Source organism: Rhinopithecus roxellana, chromosome 8 (genome assembly GCF_007565055.1).
Source record: "Rhinopithecus roxellana isolate Shanxi Qingling chromosome 8, ASM756505v1, whole genome shotgun sequence".
Taxonomy (NCBI): Eukaryota; Metazoa; Chordata; class Mammalia; order Primates; family Cercopithecidae; genus Rhinopithecus; species Rhinopithecus roxellana.
Window position 1 is genome coordinate 13,593,323 of NC_044556.1, and position 19,141 is coordinate 13,612,463.

The following is a 19,141-nucleotide window of genomic DNA, read 5'->3' on the forward strand; positions in this document are numbered from 1 at the left end:
GTGAGCCGAGATCGTGCCATTGTACTCCAGCCTGGCCAACAAGAGCAAAACTCCATCTCAAACAAAAACAGAAACCAAAAATTAGCCACATGTGGTGATGCACGCCTGTAATCCCAGCCACTTGGGAGGCTGAGGCAGGAGACCCACTTGAGTCCAGGAGGCGGAGGTTACAGTGAGCCGAGATCGCCCCACTGCACTCCAGCGGGCCACAGGGCGGGACTCCATCTCAAAAAAAAAAAAAAAAAAAGCCTCCTCCAGGAGGGTGAGGCCCTCTCTGAAACCACGTGGGAGACCCAGTAGCTGTGCTGAGTGCTGCTCCTCCAAGGCCACCGGCCTGTGGCTCCAGGCAGGGCAGGGGCTCCCATGTGGGACGCAGCAGCATCCGGAAAGGTGCAAAAGGACAAGAAATGACTGACCCACCTCGGCTGCCCGGAGCTTCCATCTCATTGCAATCGAAACATCCAGGGGCGCCAGAGACCAAGATGCCGCAGCTCCTAGGACACCGTGAGGCTCTGCGAGGCCATCCAACTTTGTCCCCTTCTTCCCGAGGAGCACAGCGGCAGGCAGGGAACACAGAGAGAAACATGAAAGCCTCGGAGGGCACATCCCCGTTGGCCAAGGACTGGTGTATCGATACCCCTGCCAAGGTCTGAAGCGCACAACACGCTGTGTATCTGGAAGCCGGTGTTTTATTTCTCTTGGCTGCAAAGGGCCGCTCTTGTCTAGGCCTGCACACGCGCCACGACAGGGCTCGCGGAGGAGTCCGCAGCAGGGAACCCCACAACCAGGGAACAGGCCTTGGCAAGGAGGACACATAGTAGAAGACCCCACCAAGCCCGGAGCCACCCAGAAGCGTGGGGACTGCCTGTCCGCCGTCCACCCCACCCTCCCTGTCCCACGACCTCGTCCTGGGCCAGTGGCAGCAACGGGCAGCACCCCGCTGAACTGCCCACAAACCCTCCCCCAGGCCTGGGCCTGGGCCAGGGCTGCCTTTGGACGGCTGCTGTGCCTCGGTAACCAGTCCCATCCTGGGTCCCAACCCTCACAGCGCCAGAGGCCACGCTGCCTGGAGGGTCCTGGCGTCACCAATGATGCAGGAGCGAAGGTGAAGGCTGGCTTGGAGGCTGTGCAGCAAAGCAGCCCCGTCCCACACCCACCCTTGCCCTCCGGCTCCTCCCACTCCGTCTCCAGCCTGGGGGCAGTGCACAAGGGCTGGAACAGGACAGGAGGAGCAGCGTCCACAGGAAGCGCCCCCACCAAAGGCCGAGCTCCAGCTGTCCTGGGGCCTGGCCCACCCCAGTGCGCCTAGCGCAGCCCGCACTCCACGCCCTGCAGCTTCTCCTGCTCCAGGGCGCGCACCAGGTCCTGCACGAAGCGCATCTCCGAGGCCACCTGCTTGGCCAGCGCCTCGTAGCGGTTCTCCAAGCGGCTGAAGCGGCGCTTGAGGCCGCTGGTCCCCAACAGCGCGCCCTTGGCCTCCTCCTGCGCCTGCCGCTTGAGTGCCTCGGTCTTGAGCAGCTCCTGCCGCAGCCGCCGCAGGTCCTGGCCCAGGCTGTCGCTCTCCTCGCGGTACCAGGCCTCCTTCTCCTCGTAGATGGCGGCCAGCGCCTCCACGTCCTCGTGGCAGAGCCGCCGGCTGCGCTCCAGCTCGCGCAGGCCCTCCTCGGCCGCCGCCACCTCCTCCAGCACCCTGGAGAAGCGCTCGAAGTTGGCGTAGCTGTTGTTGGGCGGCATGCTGGAGTGCGACTTGATGGTGTACTCCTTCAGACGCGTGGTCTTCAGGCGCCGCCGCTCCGGCTTGCGGCCGCTGTCCTCCCCACGCACGTTCCGCCGCCGGATCGCCTAGGAGGGAGGGAGGCCTGAGCAGGGTCCCCGCGACGCCACCCAGCCCTGCCAGCCCCCACCTGCCAGTGTGAACTGAGGTTCCGGGGCTCATCCGGCAGCCGAGTCAACGCCTCGTGACAGAGACTGCCCGGCCCAATGCAAAGCCGAAAGTGCTCATTCGAGAAAAACGTTGCGGCCGTGGCCCTGGGAGTCTCAGCCCTGCTGGACACACACCAGCCCAGGACGCCACCAGGTCTGTCGGGTGCCAGATGTCCCACGCCCAGGACCCGACCCCCACCACCCAGGCCCACTCCTCTGGGGACCCTTCCCAGCCACTGGGGTTTGTCACATCCACAAGCCTTAAATGCTGAAGGCCATCCGGACCCGAGTGAGAAGGCCAAGGCGGGAAGCCCAGGGAACTCCCCCGCCCCCCGACTTACCTTAATCCAGGAATGTTCCAGGCTCTGGGCAATGGTCATTCTCCGCCTGGAAGACCCCTGCCCTGGTTAGTTACACCTGCACCATCTATCCCGTCCTCCCACGGATGACTGACTCCCAGGACCCCCAAAAGCCCTAACGTCACCCCCCAGCCTCTGCTCAGCCAACCATAGGAGCTGAACAAGGGGACTTCAGGCAGCGCGGGGTTTTCTGGGGGATGGTGGAGAGAGCTGAGACTTCAGGCTGGAGTAGCAAACCCAGGTGCCCGAGAGAGAGGCTGCGTGGCCGGGGAGGCCCAGGGAGGTCTGGGGGTCTGGGGAGGCCTGGGGACGCCCAGGGAGGTCCGGGGAGGTCAGGGGAGGCCCGGGAAGGCCCTGTGAGTGAGGGCTCAGCACTGCCGGGATTCTAACCATTTACAGGAAAACAAGTCACCTGGAACTTTACATGGAACCTTATTTTACACACTGGCAACTAAAAGTTTGTTAAAAACACGGCAAGCAGCCAGACACAGTGTGTCACGCCTGCAATTCCAGCACTTCGGGAGGCCAAGGCAGGCAAATCACTGGAGGTCAGGAGCTCAAGACCAGCCTGGGCAACACGGTGAAGCTCTGGCTCTACTAAAAATACAAAAATTAGCCAGGTGTGGTGGCGGGCACCTGTAATTCCAGCTACTCAGGAGGCTGACATGGGAGAATATCCTGAACCCAGGAGGCAGAGGCTGCAGTGAGCCAAGATCACACCACTGCACTCCAGCCTGGGTGACAGAGCGAGACTCCGTCTCAAGAAAAAACCATGGCAATGGCCAACTTGGGCCATCAGTTTACTCTCTCCAGCCCGAGAGGGAAGCAATGTCCGATCCCCAGCCACAGGGAGGTGGCGCTGGGAGGAGAGGGCCCGTGTCCCATGTCCCACCCCGCGCCCCCTGCCAGCCCCTCGTACTTGGGATCTTTGACGAGCAGCCGGCGAATGAAGTCCTTGGCCAGCTCACTGGTGTTGCTAAAGTACTCCTCGTCGAAGTCATAGTTCACGGCTGAGATGTTGGTGAGCGTCTCCTGCTTGGTCTCGCCCAGGAACGGGGATGCACCGCTCAGGCTGTGAGACGGGCACAGGGTTCAGTGGGGTCCTGGGCTCCCACCACGACCGTGCCGCCTCCCTGGCTGCCCCCAACTCCGTCCTGCCCACGACAGGCAGAGCACAGAAGACAGGCTGACGGCAGGCGCCTGGGCCACTCACACTCCTGAGCTCCTAGAATCTTCCTGCAACGATCCCAGCCACCACCCAAGAGGCATTCAAAATCCACCCCCACACCCCGCCACTGACAGCAGCAGCAATGAACGGGCAGGGTCTCCTTGGAGACTCGAAGTATCTGTGCAGACGCAGGACCCGAAAGACCCCAGTCCTCAGTAACGCCGAGGGGAGGAGGGTAACTGCAGGGGGAGCCCAAGCTGACACCACCTTAGCCAAGGGATCAAAGTCAACAGCCCGACAGCAAGAGGCCCCGACAGTGTCTGCCTCCCAGCCTGATGCTGGGCAACAAGAGCAAAACTCCGTCTCCAAAAAAAGAGAAAAAAAATTAGCCAGCCGGGCATGGTGGCTGTGATCACGGTGGGACACCTGTGATCCCAGCACTTTGGGAGGCTGAGGCGGGCAGATCACCTGAGGTCAGGAGTTCAAAACCAGCCTTGACCAACATGGTGAAACCCTGTCTATACTAAAAATACAAAACTTAGCTGGGTGTGGTGGTGGGCGCCTGTAACCCCAGCTACTCGGGAGACTGAGGCAGGAGAATCACTTGAACCCGGGAGGCAGGGGTTGCAGTCCACAGCCGAGATCACACCATTGCCCTCCATCCTGGGCAACAAGAGCGCAACTCCGTTAAAATAAATAAATAAAAGCTGAGCATGGTAGTGTGCACATGTAGTCCCAGGTACTCAGGAGGCTGAGGTGGGAGGATTGCTTAAGGTGCAGGCTGCAGTGAGCTAGGACAGCACTCCAGCCTGGGCAACAGTGTAAGACCCCGTCTCAACAAATAAAAATACTAAACAACGGCAGGCCCGTGTGTGACCCAGGGAGGAGTCAAAACCCAGCCTGCGGCCAGGTCCCTTCCTTGCACTTTGAGAAGGCTGGGCTCCCTAGCAGCCGCAGGGACAGGAGCATACACACCCCCGAACCCGGGGCCTGCTCAGGGCTCTGTGAGTGTCCTGCCTTCAGAACTCTTCAGAAGCCTCTGGAACAGCAGCCACAGAGAATCACTCATCTGTTCACCCGGTATCCCCTGAGCACCTGTGATAGGTCACAGCCAGGCTGGGGAACCCCGGCGTCCGCATGAAACACACGGAGCCCAGGACCCGTGCCAGCTGTGCTGCACAGCTGAGGGGCCCCCGCCAGGTACTCACAGGATGTAGGTGATGACGCCGATGCTCCTGGGGACAGACAAGAGGAAACAGTCAGCGCAGTGTGGGGCCACCTACCCTCCCAGTGCAGGGCCCTGCCCATCCTCCTAGGACCAGGGCATCCAGAGCCCGTTCTAGGGCAATGGTCCCCCCATACACGAACAGCAGCAAGACCCCGCTTCATCCCCAGCTGCAGCGCTGGCCTGCGCTCCAGGACAGCAGGAAGGCCCAGGGGAGGGGGTGGCACACTCACCACATGTCCGCCTCCAGGCCCAGTGGCTCATAGTTCACAATCTCTGGGGCTGCAGAAAAGGGAGATGTGGATCAGGCGCTGGGGACACACTAGCCAACGAAGAGGCTCAGGACACAGGCACGGGGTCAAGGCTCTCACACATCACAGCCCCTGGGGCATGAATGCGGCAGAGCTGGCCCTCAGGGCCTGACAGTAGGACGCCTGGGCTGCACCAAACGGAGGCCCTGACCTCCTGCAATGCCGGGCCCAAGAGGGGCAGCCTCAGGGCTGTGGAAGCAGCAGCCGGCGCCGGGCATGACCCAACCCATGCCCAGCAGGCAGCCCCAGACCACCCTCCCCAGGCTGGGCTGCCCACTGGGCAGGGCCTCACCCACAAACTCCGGGGTGCCGAAGATGTTCTTGAACTCATTCCCCGCCTCGATCTTGTGCGCGATGCCGAAGTCGATGAGCTTGATGCGTGGGTTGGGCACGTTCTTGTCCAGCAGCATGATGTTTTCCGGCTGGGGCGGAAGGGGGCTCAGCCGAGAAAGCACGGGCCTCCCCCAACCTCACCCAACGCTCCCCCTACGCTCACCCCCACGGTCCCCCCCCACCCTCACCCCCAAGCTCCCCCAACCTCACCCCCACGCTCCCCCAACCTCACCCCCACGCTCCCAAGCCCCCCCTACCCTCACCCCCACGTGCAGGAGGTGCCCTCCAGGCTCTTCCCCGCCCCCACACTGGCTGGCCCCACGGGGCTCACCTTCAGGTCAAAGTGCGCGATGCGCTTGGAGTGCAGGTAGTGGACGCCATCCAGGATCTGCTTGAGGAACTGGGTGGCCTCGTCCTCCGTCAGCGACTCCTTCTCCGCCAGGAAGTCGAAGAGCTCCCCGCCAGAGACCAGCTCCAGGATGAGGACCACATCCGTCTTGTTCTCGAAGATGTCGTGCAGGGTGATGATGTTGGGGTGCCGGATCTCCCGCAGGATGTTCACCTCCCGCTCGATCTCCTCCCGGCTCACCCCGCGCCGGCTGGATGACAGGCGGCGCTTCTTGATGAACTTGGCCGCATACTCCTTGCCCGTGCCTTTCTGCCGGCACTTCCGCACGATCGCAAACTGGCCGCTGGAGGAAGGGGAGGGAGTGAGTGGGGGTGGCTGGCTCCCCGACACCTCCACCTGCTCCTCTGGGCGCAGCTCAGCACCAGGCACATCGAAGGACATGAGCCAGCCGCTTCGGGGGAGCAGACTCCACGCCTTCTCAGAAAGCAATACCCAGAGTCCTGCACCATCAGACACAGCGTTCCCACCCATCCCAGGGCTATGCCCAGCAAGTGTGCGGAGGCGAGTGCAGAGCCAGCACTCACCATATGGCACCAGCATATTATTGAAAAGTGAAAGAATGAAGAGTTCAATGCATATCAAGAGGGAACTGGCCGGGCGCGGTGGCTCAAGCCTGTAATCCCAGCACTTTGGGAGGCTGAGACGGGCGGATCACGAGGTCAGGAGATCGAGACCATCCTGGCTAACACGGTGAAACCCTGTCTCTACTAAAAAATACAAAAAAACTAGCCGGGTGAGGTGACAGGCGCCTGTAGTCCCAGCTACTCGGGAGGCTGAGGCAGGAGAATGGCGTAAACCCGGGAGGCGGAGCTTGCAGTGAGCTGAGATCCGGCCACTGCACTCCAGCCCGGGCGACAGAGCAAGACTCCGTCTCAAAAAAAAAAAAAAAACAAAAAAGAGGGAACTGAGGGGGGGCCAGGCACGGTGGCTTAGGCCTGTTGTCCCTGCACTTTGGGAGTTCCAGGTGGGCCGATGACTTGAGCTCAGGAGTTCAAGATCAGCCTGGCCAACATGGTGAAACTCCGCCTCTACCAAAAATACAAAAAATCAGCTGGGCTTGGTGGCGGGCGCCTGTAATCCCAGCTACTCAGGAGGCTGAGGCAGGAGAACCACTTGCACCCAGGAGGCAGAGGTTGCAGTGAGCTGAGATCACGCCACTGCACTCCAGCCTGGGCAACACAGCAAGACCCTGTCTCAAAAAAATAAAAATAAATTTAAAAAATAGAGAACTGAGCCAGGTGCAGTGGCTCACACCCATAATTCTATCACTTTGGGAGGCTGACGAGGAAGGATCGCTTGAGCCTAGGAGTTTGAGACCAGCCTGGGCAATACAGTGAGACCCCATCTCTACAAGAAAGAAATATTTAAAAATAAGCAAAGGCCGGGTGCAGTGGCTCAAGCCTGTAATTCCAGCACTTTGGGAGGCTGAGACAGGTGGATCACGAGGTCAGGAGATTGAGACCATCCTGGCTAACACGGTGAAACCCCGTCTCTACAAAAAACACACAAAAAACTAGCCGGGCGAGGTGGCGGGCGCCTGTAGTCCCAGCTACTCAGGAAGCAGAGGCAGGAGAATGGCGTAAACCCGGGAGGCGGAGCTTGCAGTGAGCTGAGATCCGGCCACTGCACTCCAGCCTGGGCGACAGAGTGAGACTCCATCTCAAAAAAAGATAAAAATAAAAAATAGGCCGGGTGCCGTGGCTCAAGCCTGTAATCCCAACACTTTGGGAGGCTGAGACGGGTGGATCACGAGGTCAGGAGATCAAGACCATCCTGGCGAACAAGGTGAAACCCCGTCTCTACTTAAAAAAATACAAAAAACTAGCCGGGCGAGGTGGTGGGCACCTGTAGTCCCAGCTACTCAGGAGGCTGAGGCAGGAGAACGGCGTAAACCTGGGAGGCAGAGCTTGCAGTGAGCCGAGATCCGGCCACTGCACTCCAGCCTGGGCGACAGAGCGAGACTCCATCTCAAAAATAAATAAATAAATAAATAAATAAAAATTTAAAAAATAAAATAAAAAAATAAAAATAATAAAAATAAATTTAAAAAATAAGCAAAGTGGCTGGGCGCAGTGGCTCATGCTTGTAATCCCAACACTTTGGGAGGTCAAGGCGGGCAGATCACTTGAGGACAGGAGTTCAAGACCAGCCTGGCCAACACGGTGAAACCCCATCTCTACTACAAAAATACAAAATTAGCCAGGCATGGTGGTGGGCGCCTGTAGTCCCAGTGACTCGGGAGGCTGAGGTAGAATTGCTTGAACCCGGGAGGCAGAGGTTACAGTGAGCTGAGATCGCACCACTGCATTCCAGACCGGGCAACAGAGCGAGACTCTGTCTCAAAAAAACAAAGAGCAAAGTGTGGTGGTGCACCTGCAGTCCAAGCTGCTCGGCAGGCTGAGACAGGAGAAGCACTTCAGCCCAGCAATTCAAGGCTGCAGTGAGCTGTGATCGCACCACCACACTTCACCTTGGGCGATAGAGCGAGACTTTGTCTCTAAATTTTAAAAGAGGCACTCATTTCCAGACAAATAAGAACTGAAAAGAAATAAATGGGAACTGGAAGAGATTTTGATTAATCCAGGGGAATTTTACCCAGTCATGAGAAAGAATAGGCCGGCTCTTTACACGTGGACAAGAAGAGACCTTCATGATGTCACCCACTCCGTGAGGCAGAGAACGCGGTCTTGTTCGTTAGAAAGGTACGGAGCTGGCCGGGTGCGGTGGCTCAAGCCTGTAATCCCAGCACTTTGGGAGGCTGAGACGGGCGGATCACGAGGTCAGGAGATCGAGACCGTCCTGGCTAACACGGTGAAACCCCGTCTCTACTAAAAAAATACAAAAAAAAAAAAAAACTAGCCGGGCGAGGTGGTGGGCGCCTGTAGTCCCAGCTACTCGGGAGGCTGAGGCAGGAGAATGGCGTAAACCCAGGAGGCGGAGCTTGCAGTGAGCTGAGATCCGGCCACTGCACTCCAGCCCGGGCAACAGAGCGAGACTCCGTCTCAAAAAAAAAAAAAAAAAAAAAAAGAAAGGTACGGAGCTACACAGCAGCCTGTCCGCAGCAGGTCCCCCAGGAGGGGGTTAAGGGCGTGCGCACAGAGGGAGGGTTTGCTTTTTATTTGGTGCAGTTCCATCCTGACCAAACTAGTCACCGCAGAATTCATTTCACCATTTTCGTAAATCTACGCCACTGACTTCGAAAGAGCTCCCTACTCAGCGTACAGAGGGAAAGAAACACGCGCGTTCGCAAGACAAGAGACCAGAGTGAGGATGTGGGGCCGGAGCCGCACGCGTCCAGGTGGAGCTGTGGAAACAGCCCGGCCCCTCGGAAGCTTCAACACGGAGTTTCCACGTAACCCACAATTCCACTCCTGGCATCTCCCCGAGAGAAACACACACACACATCCACGTGGTAACTTCCACAGTGATGCTCACAGCAGCAGAGGGTGGAAACAGCTCAAACGCCCGTCAGCGGAAGCATGGTCAACACATGGTGGCCCATCCACACACTGGAGCCCGAGCCAGCCATGAACAGGAACAAGTCCCACCACGGGCCACAGCACAGAGGAACCTTGAGGACATCACACCAGACACAAAAGGCCTAAGCCCTTCAGCCTGCTCCAGGCGCTGGAGTCGCTGCCATGGGCTGGGCGTGGGCCTGTCCTTCCCGGCCTCACGTCCTAGCAGCATGGAGGGCCACAGATAAACAGTGTGTGCTCACTGCACCTCCAGGAGACCCAGGTCAGGGTGTGCTGGTAACAAAACTCCCATGGCGGGCCACCAAGGACATACTCTGCACACACGCGGGGGGTCAGAGGCAGGGACATTCGAGGTGGGCAAGGGGAGGTGCCAAATTACTACTGATCATGGGGGAGACTAAACATAACAGCCCCTTCAAAGACATCATCCACGTGCTCACCCCGGGGACCTGCCAAGATGGCAGTCCTAACAGCAGAAGGCGCTCAGCCGACAGGATGAGGTTAAGGATCTGGAGATGGGAGAGCATCCTGGGTAATCCAGCGCCCAGTGTCCTCATAGCATCCTCGTGAGATGAGAGTCAGAGAGAGGCTGGAAGAGGCTGCGCTGTGGCTGTGAAGGGGAAGGAAGGAGTCCCCGAGAGCCAAGCGGGTGCCTCTAGACTCTTGGAAAGGTGGGAACCGCATTCCCCGCTGGAGCCTCCAGGAGGGCCCAGCCCTGCGGGTCCACGGTAGACTCGGAACCCCTGAGGGAAGCCATGGTTATCCAGGGCACTCACTTGTGGGGTTTGTTACAGCGGCTGCAGGAGCCTCACGCTGACAGCCAAGGGCAGAGGTGGGAGGAAAGCGAGGCAGTCCTCATCAGACTTGGCCCACCCGTCCCAGGCCGCGTGCAACACGACGTCCCCTGCATACATTCTGCTCCCTCCGACTCGGCCCACCCGTCCCAGGCCGCGTGCAACATGACATCCCCTGCATACATTCTGCTCCCTCGGACTCGGCCCACCCGGCCCAGGCCGCGTGCAACATGACATCCCCTGCATACATTCTGCTCCCTCGGACTCGGCCCACCCGGCCCAGGCCGCGTGCAACATGACATCCCCTGCATACGTTCTGCTCCCTCGGACTCGGCCCACCCGGCCCAGGCCGCGTGCAACATGACATCCCCTGCATACGTTCTGCTCCCTCGGACTCGGCCCACCCGGCCCAGGCCGCGTGCAACATGACATCCCCTGCATACGTTCTGCTCCCTCGGACTCGGCCCACCCGGCCCAGGCCGCGTGCAACATGACATCCCCTGCATACGTTCTGCTCCCTCGGACTCGGCCCACCCGGCCCAGGCCGCGTGCAACATGACATCCCCTGCATACGTTCTGCTCCCTCGGACTCGGCCCACCCGGCCCAGGCTGCGTGCAACATGACATCCCCTGCATACGTTCTGCTCCCTCGGACTCGGCCCACCCGGCCCAGGCTGCGTGCAACATGACATCCCCTGCATACATCCTGCTCCCTCCCTGGCGCCGACCTTGCTGTAGCACTCCCTGCACCTGGAGCTCCTTCCTCCTTCCCCTCTACCTGCACCCACCAAGCTGATGGTAATACTTCCACCTCCTATCGCAGGAGGACTCCCACGGCCACAGCATCCAAATCCAGTGGTACCCGTGCGCCAGGAACTCGGCAGGAATATCTGGATGTGTTGCCTCCTTTTTTATTTATTTATTCATTTGTTTATTTTTGAGACAGAGTCTCACTCTGTCGCCCAGGCTGGAGTGCAGTGGTGCGATCTCGGCTCACTACAACCTCTGCCTCCTGAGTTCAAGTGATTTTCCTGCCTCAGCCTCTCGAGTAGCTGGGATTACAGGTGCGCACCACCACGCCCGGCTAATTTTTATATTTTTAGTGCAGATGGGGTTTCACCAAGTTGCCCAGGCTGGTCTCAAACTCCTGACCTCAAGTGATCTGCCTGCCTTGACCTCCCAAAGTGCTGGGATTACAGGCATAAGCCACCACGCCTGGCCGGGCTGCCTCCTTTTTAAACACGCAGATTTTATTCCTCTAGTGTTATTCCAACCTGAACTAAAAAATAGAGGAGGCTGGGTGCAGAGGCTTATGCCTGTAATCCAAACACTTTGGGAGGCTGAGATGGGAGGATCACTTGAGGCCAGGAGTTCGAGTCCAGACTGGGCAACACAGTGAGACCCCCATCTCTACAAAACATAATTAGTGCACACAAAGGCACAAAAGAAGCGTGTCCATGCTCCTTCACCCCCAGTGAATCGGGTCAGGTGAGTGGATGTGGCTCTGCTTTGCTCCCAGCCCTGTCACAGTGGTGATTTCCAGCAGCTAGTCCAAAGTCAATCAACAATAAACGTTGGGAGACACAAAGTTCTGCTTAGAACGGAATCCCGGCTCACTCATGCCTCTGAACCTGAGGTCTTATCACAGTCACCCACGTAAGCCCCAGGCTGAGAATCCGGGGGAGGCCGGCCTCTGGGCCACCAGGTCCACACTTCCTCCCCACCCCCAGCTGATCCGGTCCACGCTTCTTCCCCCACTACAGGGCGGATCCGATCCACACTGCCTCCCCACCCAGGGCGGATCCAGTTCACACTGCCTCCCCGACTGCAAGGCGGATTGGGTCCACACTGCCTCACCTACCCAGGGCTGATCTGGTCCATGCTTCCTCCCCAGCCAGGGCAGATCCCGTTCATGCTTCCTCCCCACTGTAGGGCGGATCCAGTCCACACTTCCTCCCCACCCAGCTGATCTGGTCCACGCTTCCTCCCCACCCACGGCAATCCAGTCCACGCTTCCTCCCTACCCAGGACGATCCAGTCCATGCTTCCTTCCCACTGCGGGGCGGATCCAGTCCACGTTTCCTTCCCACTGCGGGGCAGATCCAGTCCATGCTTCCTCCCAACCTGGGGCTGATCTGGTCCACACTTCCTCCCCACCCAGGACGATCCAGTCCACGCTTCCTCCCCACCCAGGACGATCCAGTCCATGCTTCCTTCCCACTGCGGGGCGGATCCAGTCCATGCTTCCTCCCCACCTAGGCCTGATCTGGTCCACGCTTTCTTCCCACCCAGGGTGATCCAGTCCACGCTTCCTCTCCACTGCAGGGCAGATCCGGTCCAAGGGCCAGACCCTCTTTTTTTTTTTTTGAGACAGGGTCTGGTTCTGTTGCTCAGGCTGGAGTGCAGTAGTTCAATCATGGCTCACTGTAGCCTCGACCTCCTGGGCTCGGGCAATCCTCCTGCCTCAGCCTCTCAAGCAGCTGGGACTACAGGCACACACCACCACACCCAGTTAATTTTTTTTCTTTTTGTAAGGATGAGGTCTCACTCTGTTGCCCACGCTGGTCTCGAACTCCTGGGCTCAAGCGATCCTTCCCAAGTAGGTGGGACTACAGGCACATGCTGCCACACCTAATTTATTCATTTTACTTTTTGTAGAGACAAGATCTTGCTGTGTTGCCCAGGCTGGTTTGGAACTCCTGGCCTCAAGAGATCCTCCCACTCCACTCCCCCAAGTGTTGGCATTACAGGTAGAGCCACTGCACCTGGCCACTCTCCGCATTTCAAAGAAACTGAGGCTGAGAAACAGAAAGCAACTAGCCCAAGGACATGCAGTCAGCCAGCGGCGGGAGGATTCAAACCTTCAAACCAGGTGCTGCAGGCTCCAGAGCCCAGGTGCTCTCACAGGAAGCGGGCACCTGGGGCTGGGCACCGGGCTCCTGCCTGCCCAGCTCCCGGCTCCACCCTGTCTCCTAACAGAGCCAGCTGTCCCAGGGCAGCCTTCAATGCTCACTTTCAGTCTGTGGGACTCAGTGGTCCAGGAAAGGGGTGGAAGGGAACATGACTGGACCTGGGCAACAGAAAACCATGCCCTCCAGCCCAAAGAGACCAATCCAGTGCACATGGCTCAGAACGCCTGCTGGGAAGAGAGCCTCTCTCCCTCTGCTGGGCTTGGATTCGGGCTCATGGCAGGGGCCACCATGTAGAACGCTGCCTAAGAACACACCAGGACAGGAGAGGGGAGCCACCAGGCACTGCGGGTGGCACGTAAGCCCTGTCACTCACTCTGCCAGGGCGCCTCCTCCACGCTGGAGTGGACCTCGGCCCAGGGGACACAGGGCACCGCACACACCAGCACCCAGCCACACCTGCGGCCGCCGAACACCTGGACTCCCCAGTTCCATAAACCACGCCTTTCCCTGTTTTGCTATTGCCAACGGGATTTCAGGTTCTGCCACTGAGTCCTCCTATAGCAACACCAGACCACAGCCGCCAGCCTCCAGACAGCTCCCGGTCTCGCTGGCCACAGACGGACTTGCTCCATAGAGGCAAGGCCACCGGCGTGCTCTCAGTTCCTCTACAGGTGGAACTCTACAGGTGCCTGATCTCCCCAACCAGGAAAGAAACTCCCTGAGAGCCAAGCCCACCCGCTTCGCTTCTCTGTAACTTCCCTGGCCCCCAGCGCAGGTCGAGGACACAGCAAGCCCTCCTCAATGATGGTCTCAGGTATCACTCCCAAACCACTTCCTAAGTGCCTGCCACAACCCAGACACGACCCAAGTGTGGCCTACACACTGACGATTTCTACTGATAGGGTTTGTGATGTTTAAAAATGTGGGCTGGGAAACCAGGCATGGTGGCTGACGCCTGAAATCCCAGTACTTTGGGAGGCAAAAGTGGGCAGATCACGAGGTCAGGAGTTCGAGACCAGCCTGGCCAACATAGTGAACGCCCTGTCTCCACTAAAAATACAAAAACATTAGCCGGGCGTGCTGGAGGGTGTCTATAATCCCAGCTACTCGGGAGGCTGAGGCAAGGAGAATCGCTTGAACCCAGGAGATGGAGGTTGCAGTGAGCTGAGATCGCACCATTGCACTCCAGTCCAGGCGACACTGCAAGACTCCGTCTCAAAAAAAACAAAACAAAAATAGTGTGGGCTGGGGCCAGGCACAGCGGCTCATGCCTGTAATCCCAGCACTTTGGGAGGCAGAGGCGGGCAGATCATTTGAGGTCAGGAGTTCGCAAACAGCCTGGCCAATGTGGCAAAACCCCATCTCTACCAAAAATACAAAAATTGACCAGGCATGGTGGCAGGTGCCTGTAATTCCAGCTACTTGGAAGGCTGAAGCAGGAGAATTGCTTGAACCTGGGAGGCGGAGGTTCCAGTGAGCCAAGATCGAGTCACTGCACTCCAGCCTGGACAACAGAGCCAGATTCCGACTCAATTAAAAAAAAAAAAAAAATGTGGGCTAGGCAAAGTAGCTCACACCTGTAATCCCAGCATTCTGGGAGGCCGAGGTGGGTGGGTCAAACTCCTGAGGTCAGGAATTCGAGACAAGCCTGGCCAACATGGTGAAACTCCCTCTGCACAAAAAATACAAAAAAATTAGCCAGGGGTGGCATGGTACCGGGAGCCTGTAGTCCCAGCTACAGCTACTTAGGGGGCTGAGGTAGGAGAATTGCTTGAACCCATGAGGTCGAGGCTGCAGTAAGCAGAGATCTCACCACTATACTCCAGCCCGGGTGACAAAGTGAGACCCTGTCTCAAAAAAAAAAAAAAAAAAAAAATTAAAATTCCAAACCATTCCTAGCTTGCAGACCATATAAAATCAAGTGTCAGGGAAATAGAAGTGTTTGCCCCGGTTGGGTTTGGCCCACGGGCTGCAGTGCGCTGACTCCTGAGTAAACGAATCAGGACAGCAGACATGAGGGTGCACAGGCAGTCCGTGCTTGCAGTTTAAAAAAATTAGGCCAGGCGTGGTGGCTCACGCCTGTAATCCCAGCACTTCAGGAGGCCAAGACGGGAAGATCACTTGAGGTCAGGAGTTCAAAACCAGCCTGGCCAATATGTTGAAACCCCATCTCTAATAAAAATATAAAAAAATTGGCCAGGCGTGTTGGCAAGCGCCTGTAGTCCCAGCTACTCAGGAGGTTGAGGCATAAGAATCGCTTGAACCCGGGAAGCAGAGGTTGCAATGAGCTGAGATCACACCATTGCACTCCAGCCTGGGTGACAAAGCAAGACTCCGTCTCAAAAAAAAAACACACATTACAGCACGTTATGCTGCATTCTGGGCCTTCATCTTGCACTTCACGTATCTCTGAGAATGTTCCAGACCACTACCTGAAGCAGTGCTATCAGAACAGCAGACACTGGCCACCCAGAGCTGTCAAACCCGTGAGGTGTGGCCAGTCCTAGGAAGAACTGTGACATGAAATACACACCAGACGTCCAAGTCTTCACAGCAAACACAGAAGGTAAATATACCTTTTTAATTATGCATTTCTGTTCGTTTGAGAGACGGGGTCAACTTATATTGCCCAGGCTAGTCTTGAAGTCCTGGGCTCAAGCAATCCTCCCGCTCTGGCCTCCCAAAGCGCTAGGATTACAGACGGAAGCCACCACACCGGCCCTGCCTGGTTCTTTTTAAGAGCTGCATCCTATTCCAGCCCTGATGCAGTGGTTTGGGGGGGCCATTTAAGAGGCTGTTGTTCCCAGCAGGGTGCAGTGGCTCATGCCTGTAATCCCAGCACTTTGGGAGGCCAAAGCAGGCAGATTACCTGAGATCAGGAGTTGGAGACCAGCCCGGCCAACATGGTGAAACCCCATCTCTACTAAAAATACAAAAATTAGCCAGGGATGGTGGCAGGCGCCTATAATGCCAGCTACTCAGGAGGCTGAGGCTGGAGAATACCTGGAACCCAGGAGGCTGAGGTGGCAGTGAGCCGAGATCTCAGCACTGCACTCCAGCCTGGGAGACAGAATGAAACAGTGTCCAGAAAAAAAAAAAAAAGGCCGGGCGCGGTGGCTCACACCTGTAATCCCAACACTTTGGGAGGCCGAGACGGGCGCATCATGAGGTTAGGAGATCGAAACCATCCTGGTTAACACGGTGAAACCCCATCTCTACTAAAATACAAAAAAATTAGCCGGGCATGGTGGCAGGCGCTTGTAGTCCCAGCTGCTGGGGAGGCTGAGGCAGGAGAATGGCGTGAACCCGGGAGGCGGAGCTTGCAGTGAGCGGAGATCGCGCCACTGCACGCCAGCCTGGGTGACAGAGCGAGACTCCGTCTCAACAACAACAACAACAACAACAAAAAAAGGCTGTTGTCCTGGTAAACGTTGTTCTAGCGACTACCCCAGTCTTAAGTCATTCCATCCATGTATTTACATTTTTCCAATGAATTAATTCCTAGAGGTGAAATCAGCGGGTTAAAAGAAATAGACATCATCAATTTGGCTGAATTTTGCTGACTTTTGCCAAATGACCCCTAGCGGGAGGTCCTAACACATTTTCAACACTGAAGCAGAAGTCACTACAGGAGGAGGGGGCGTGCCTTCTCTGCCACTAACGGAGGAAATTCCTGAAGGAGGGACCTCAGGATCCCAAAAGAGTGGCAGCTCTCTCCCCGGGCCTGACACAGAGCTCAGTTATTTACATTCCCTTCTGGTGACATCATGGGGCGGCTCCAGGGAGGCTGGCCAGCAGCAAACTCACCAAATAAGGTTGGAGGCTCTACAAAAGGAGGCAGGGCCTAATGGTGTCTGGCTGGTCTGTAGGGGGCGGGGTCCCAGGGGACCCTCCAAGCTTCAGACAGGCAGGAAATCGGCTGCCTCCCTGGAATAGGAAACCTCTGCTTTTTCCCACAAGAATGTTAAACAGTTGACAGAGGTGTGGGCGCAGGTTGGAGACACGCCCCTCCCTCCCCCTCCTTTAAATATCCAAGAGCTAGGAAAAAACTCAAGGGCCTCCCACAAAAGAGGATTCACATAGGGAGAATTTTTTTTTTTTTTTTTTAATAAATGGGGTTTTACTCTGTTGCCCAGGCCGCAGTGCGGTGGCACAATCATAGCTCACTGCAGCCTCCGACACCTGGGCTCAAGCCATCCTCCCGTCTCAGCTTCCCTAGTAGCTGGAACTACAGGCATGAGCTATCACACCTGGCTAATTTTTTTCATTTTTATTTTTTGTAGAGAGGAGTCTTGCTATGTTGCCCAGGCAGAAGACACACCTTTTAATAACAAAAGCAGCTGGCATCTGTTGCTCTGGTGCCCCATGTCAGGCACGGTATTGGCTGCTGTAAAGGCTCAATTACTTTCCTCCCCACAGGAAACTGAGGATTCACAAGCAGGAATTCACAGCCAGGGCTGTCTGACTCCACGGCCCAAATTTGTTCCACCAGCACACGGTACTGACTCATTCCTTCTCAGGATACAGGATAAAGAACAGGAAGGAGAGTTGCTGTTCAGAAAACCCCACAGTGCCTCCCTCCTGGCGGGGGCGGACAGCTCACCTGCCCAGCTCCTCCCCCATCTCATAATGGTCCTCCACGTCCTCCTGCCTGAACGTGGACATGGCGGCCGGTCTGCCTTCCAGCAGCTTCCACTCCAGGGAAAGTGCAGTCACCGCAGCCTGGAGATAGGACCTCAGGAGTCCCCTAATGGTGACCCTGGAGGAGACAGGGAAAGAGAGAAGTGAGGAACTGAGACACCACCCTTTTCTCCTAGATTAATGGACAGACCTGCCTACCAAACACAAGCCTCCCACCTCTCCACTCTGAAGCTCCAGACTCCTCAGAGAGGTGCTGTGTTTAGTGGGCTGGGTCCTGTCATGTCACCTCTTTTAAAGCCCCATAACCACTCAAAAGGTTAGTAACAGTCCCACTGGGCCACCTTCACCCCACAAAACTCTCCAGACACATAATTCTGACTTCCCTGACGCTGCCTGCGCCTCTTTGCCTCTCCTAGACTTCTCCGAACCTGCTCAGCCAAAATCCCCCACCATTCCTGCACGTTCCCCACGCTCTCCTCAACCTCAAATCCCAGGGCTACCTTACTCCCTGGCCAATGTCTTAACGAAGTTCTTAAGTCTACTTCTTTTTGTTGTTGTTGTTTTGAGAAGGAGTCTCGCTCCGTCGCCCAGGCTGGAGTGCAGTGGTGCAATCATGTCTCACCGCAGCCTGGAACTCCACGGCTCAAGCGATCGTCCCACCTCGGCCTCCCAAAGTGCTGCCATTCTGGTCAAAATTCTCAAGTTAAGTTACTACCTTAACCCTTCCTTGTCCTTGCCCTCGGTAGGTCTCTTAAGAACCTCATCGATGGAACACCCCCGCCCACCCCTAACCATCTCTGACTCCCCCCAATTCTCAATTTTCCAGGAACTGGACGACGCCGTCCACGCTCCTGCAAGCCCACTTTGCCTCCCTCTCGCGCTGACCTCCACCGTCCTCGCAAGATTAACCTCTTCCTCCCCGCTTCACGTTTCAAAGTCCCCCAACCGCAGTCTCCCCTACCCCCCAAAACGGGCCTCCAAAAAGGGCACCATCTGAGTGTCCTCCACCGTCCTCCACCCCTCTCGCCTACAATCTCCGCACAAGCCTCTAGGCAGACCCCAATGGCTACCTTTGCAGAACCGCCCCCAAGGCCTTCCCCATCCCTAAGGCTCCGCTCCAGCATCCCTGGTGCCGCCACGCCCCTCACAGGCCCGGCCGAGCCCCTTCCACGGCCCGGTCAACCAGACGGGTCCCCAAACCTACCAGCCCCTCAGGTTCTCTCCCTCCCTCGCGGGCCCCCGGAGCACCGCCCCGAACCCACCCAGCCCTTCAGTCTCGGCCCGAGCCCGTTCCTCACCCTCCGCCGCCCGGAGTCCCAGAGCCAGCGCCGCCTCGCTGGCTACCGCCGCCTCCTGCAGAAGCCCCGCGCCCCTGGCGACGCGACGCGCCTGCGTCGACGTCACCACACCCGCCAAGTGCCCGCCCCGGGAAGCAGATCCCGTCGCCTATTGGCCGTTCTGTCCGCCGCTCGGGCCGCACCTCAACGCCCCGCCCCCAGCTGCCTTTTCGGCCCCCGCACCCGGATGCAGCCTCGCCATTGGCTGAGGACTCGCCATCCCTGATTTGATTGGCTGCAGTCGACGCTG

The 19,141-nt window shown here is 57.6% G+C and overlaps 1 protein-coding gene across 1 annotated transcript; it reads right to left on the minus strand.

Moving 5' to 3' along the window:
• Positions 1-671: 671 nt before the first annotated feature.
• Positions 672-18,952, minus strand: DAPK3 (death associated protein kinase 3). Its single transcript, XM_010367266.2, has 9 exons — positions 18,853-18,952; positions 17,517-17,672; positions 5,651-6,011; positions 5,279-5,408; positions 4,909-4,957; positions 4,659-4,685; positions 3,202-3,354; positions 2,265-2,310; positions 672-1,842 (listed from the first exon to the last, which is right to left on the minus strand). Exons 2-9 carry the CDS (start codon positions 17,576-17,578, stop codon positions 1,306-1,308), a joined length of 1,365 nt encoding a protein of 454 aa, XP_010365568.1. The 5' UTR covers positions 17,579-17,672; positions 18,853-18,952; the 3' UTR covers positions 672-1,305.
• Positions 18,953-19,141: the final 189 nt, after the last annotated feature.

Excerpts from the sequence above, each read along its gene's own strand:
- DAPK3 (XM_010367266.2), bottom strand. The coding sequence starts at position 17,578 with ATGTCCACGTTCAGGCAGGAGGACGTGGAGGACCATTATGAGATGGGG. Across the intron at positions 6,012-17,516 it reads ATGGGGGAGGAGCTGGGCAG|CGGCCAGTTTGCGATCGTGC; the intron begins GTGAGCTGTCCG and ends CCCTTCCTCCAG. Across the intron at positions 3,355-4,658 it reads GGCGTCATCACCTACATCCT|CCTGAGCGGTGCATCCCCGT; the intron begins GTGAGTACCTGG and ends CCCGTCTCACAG.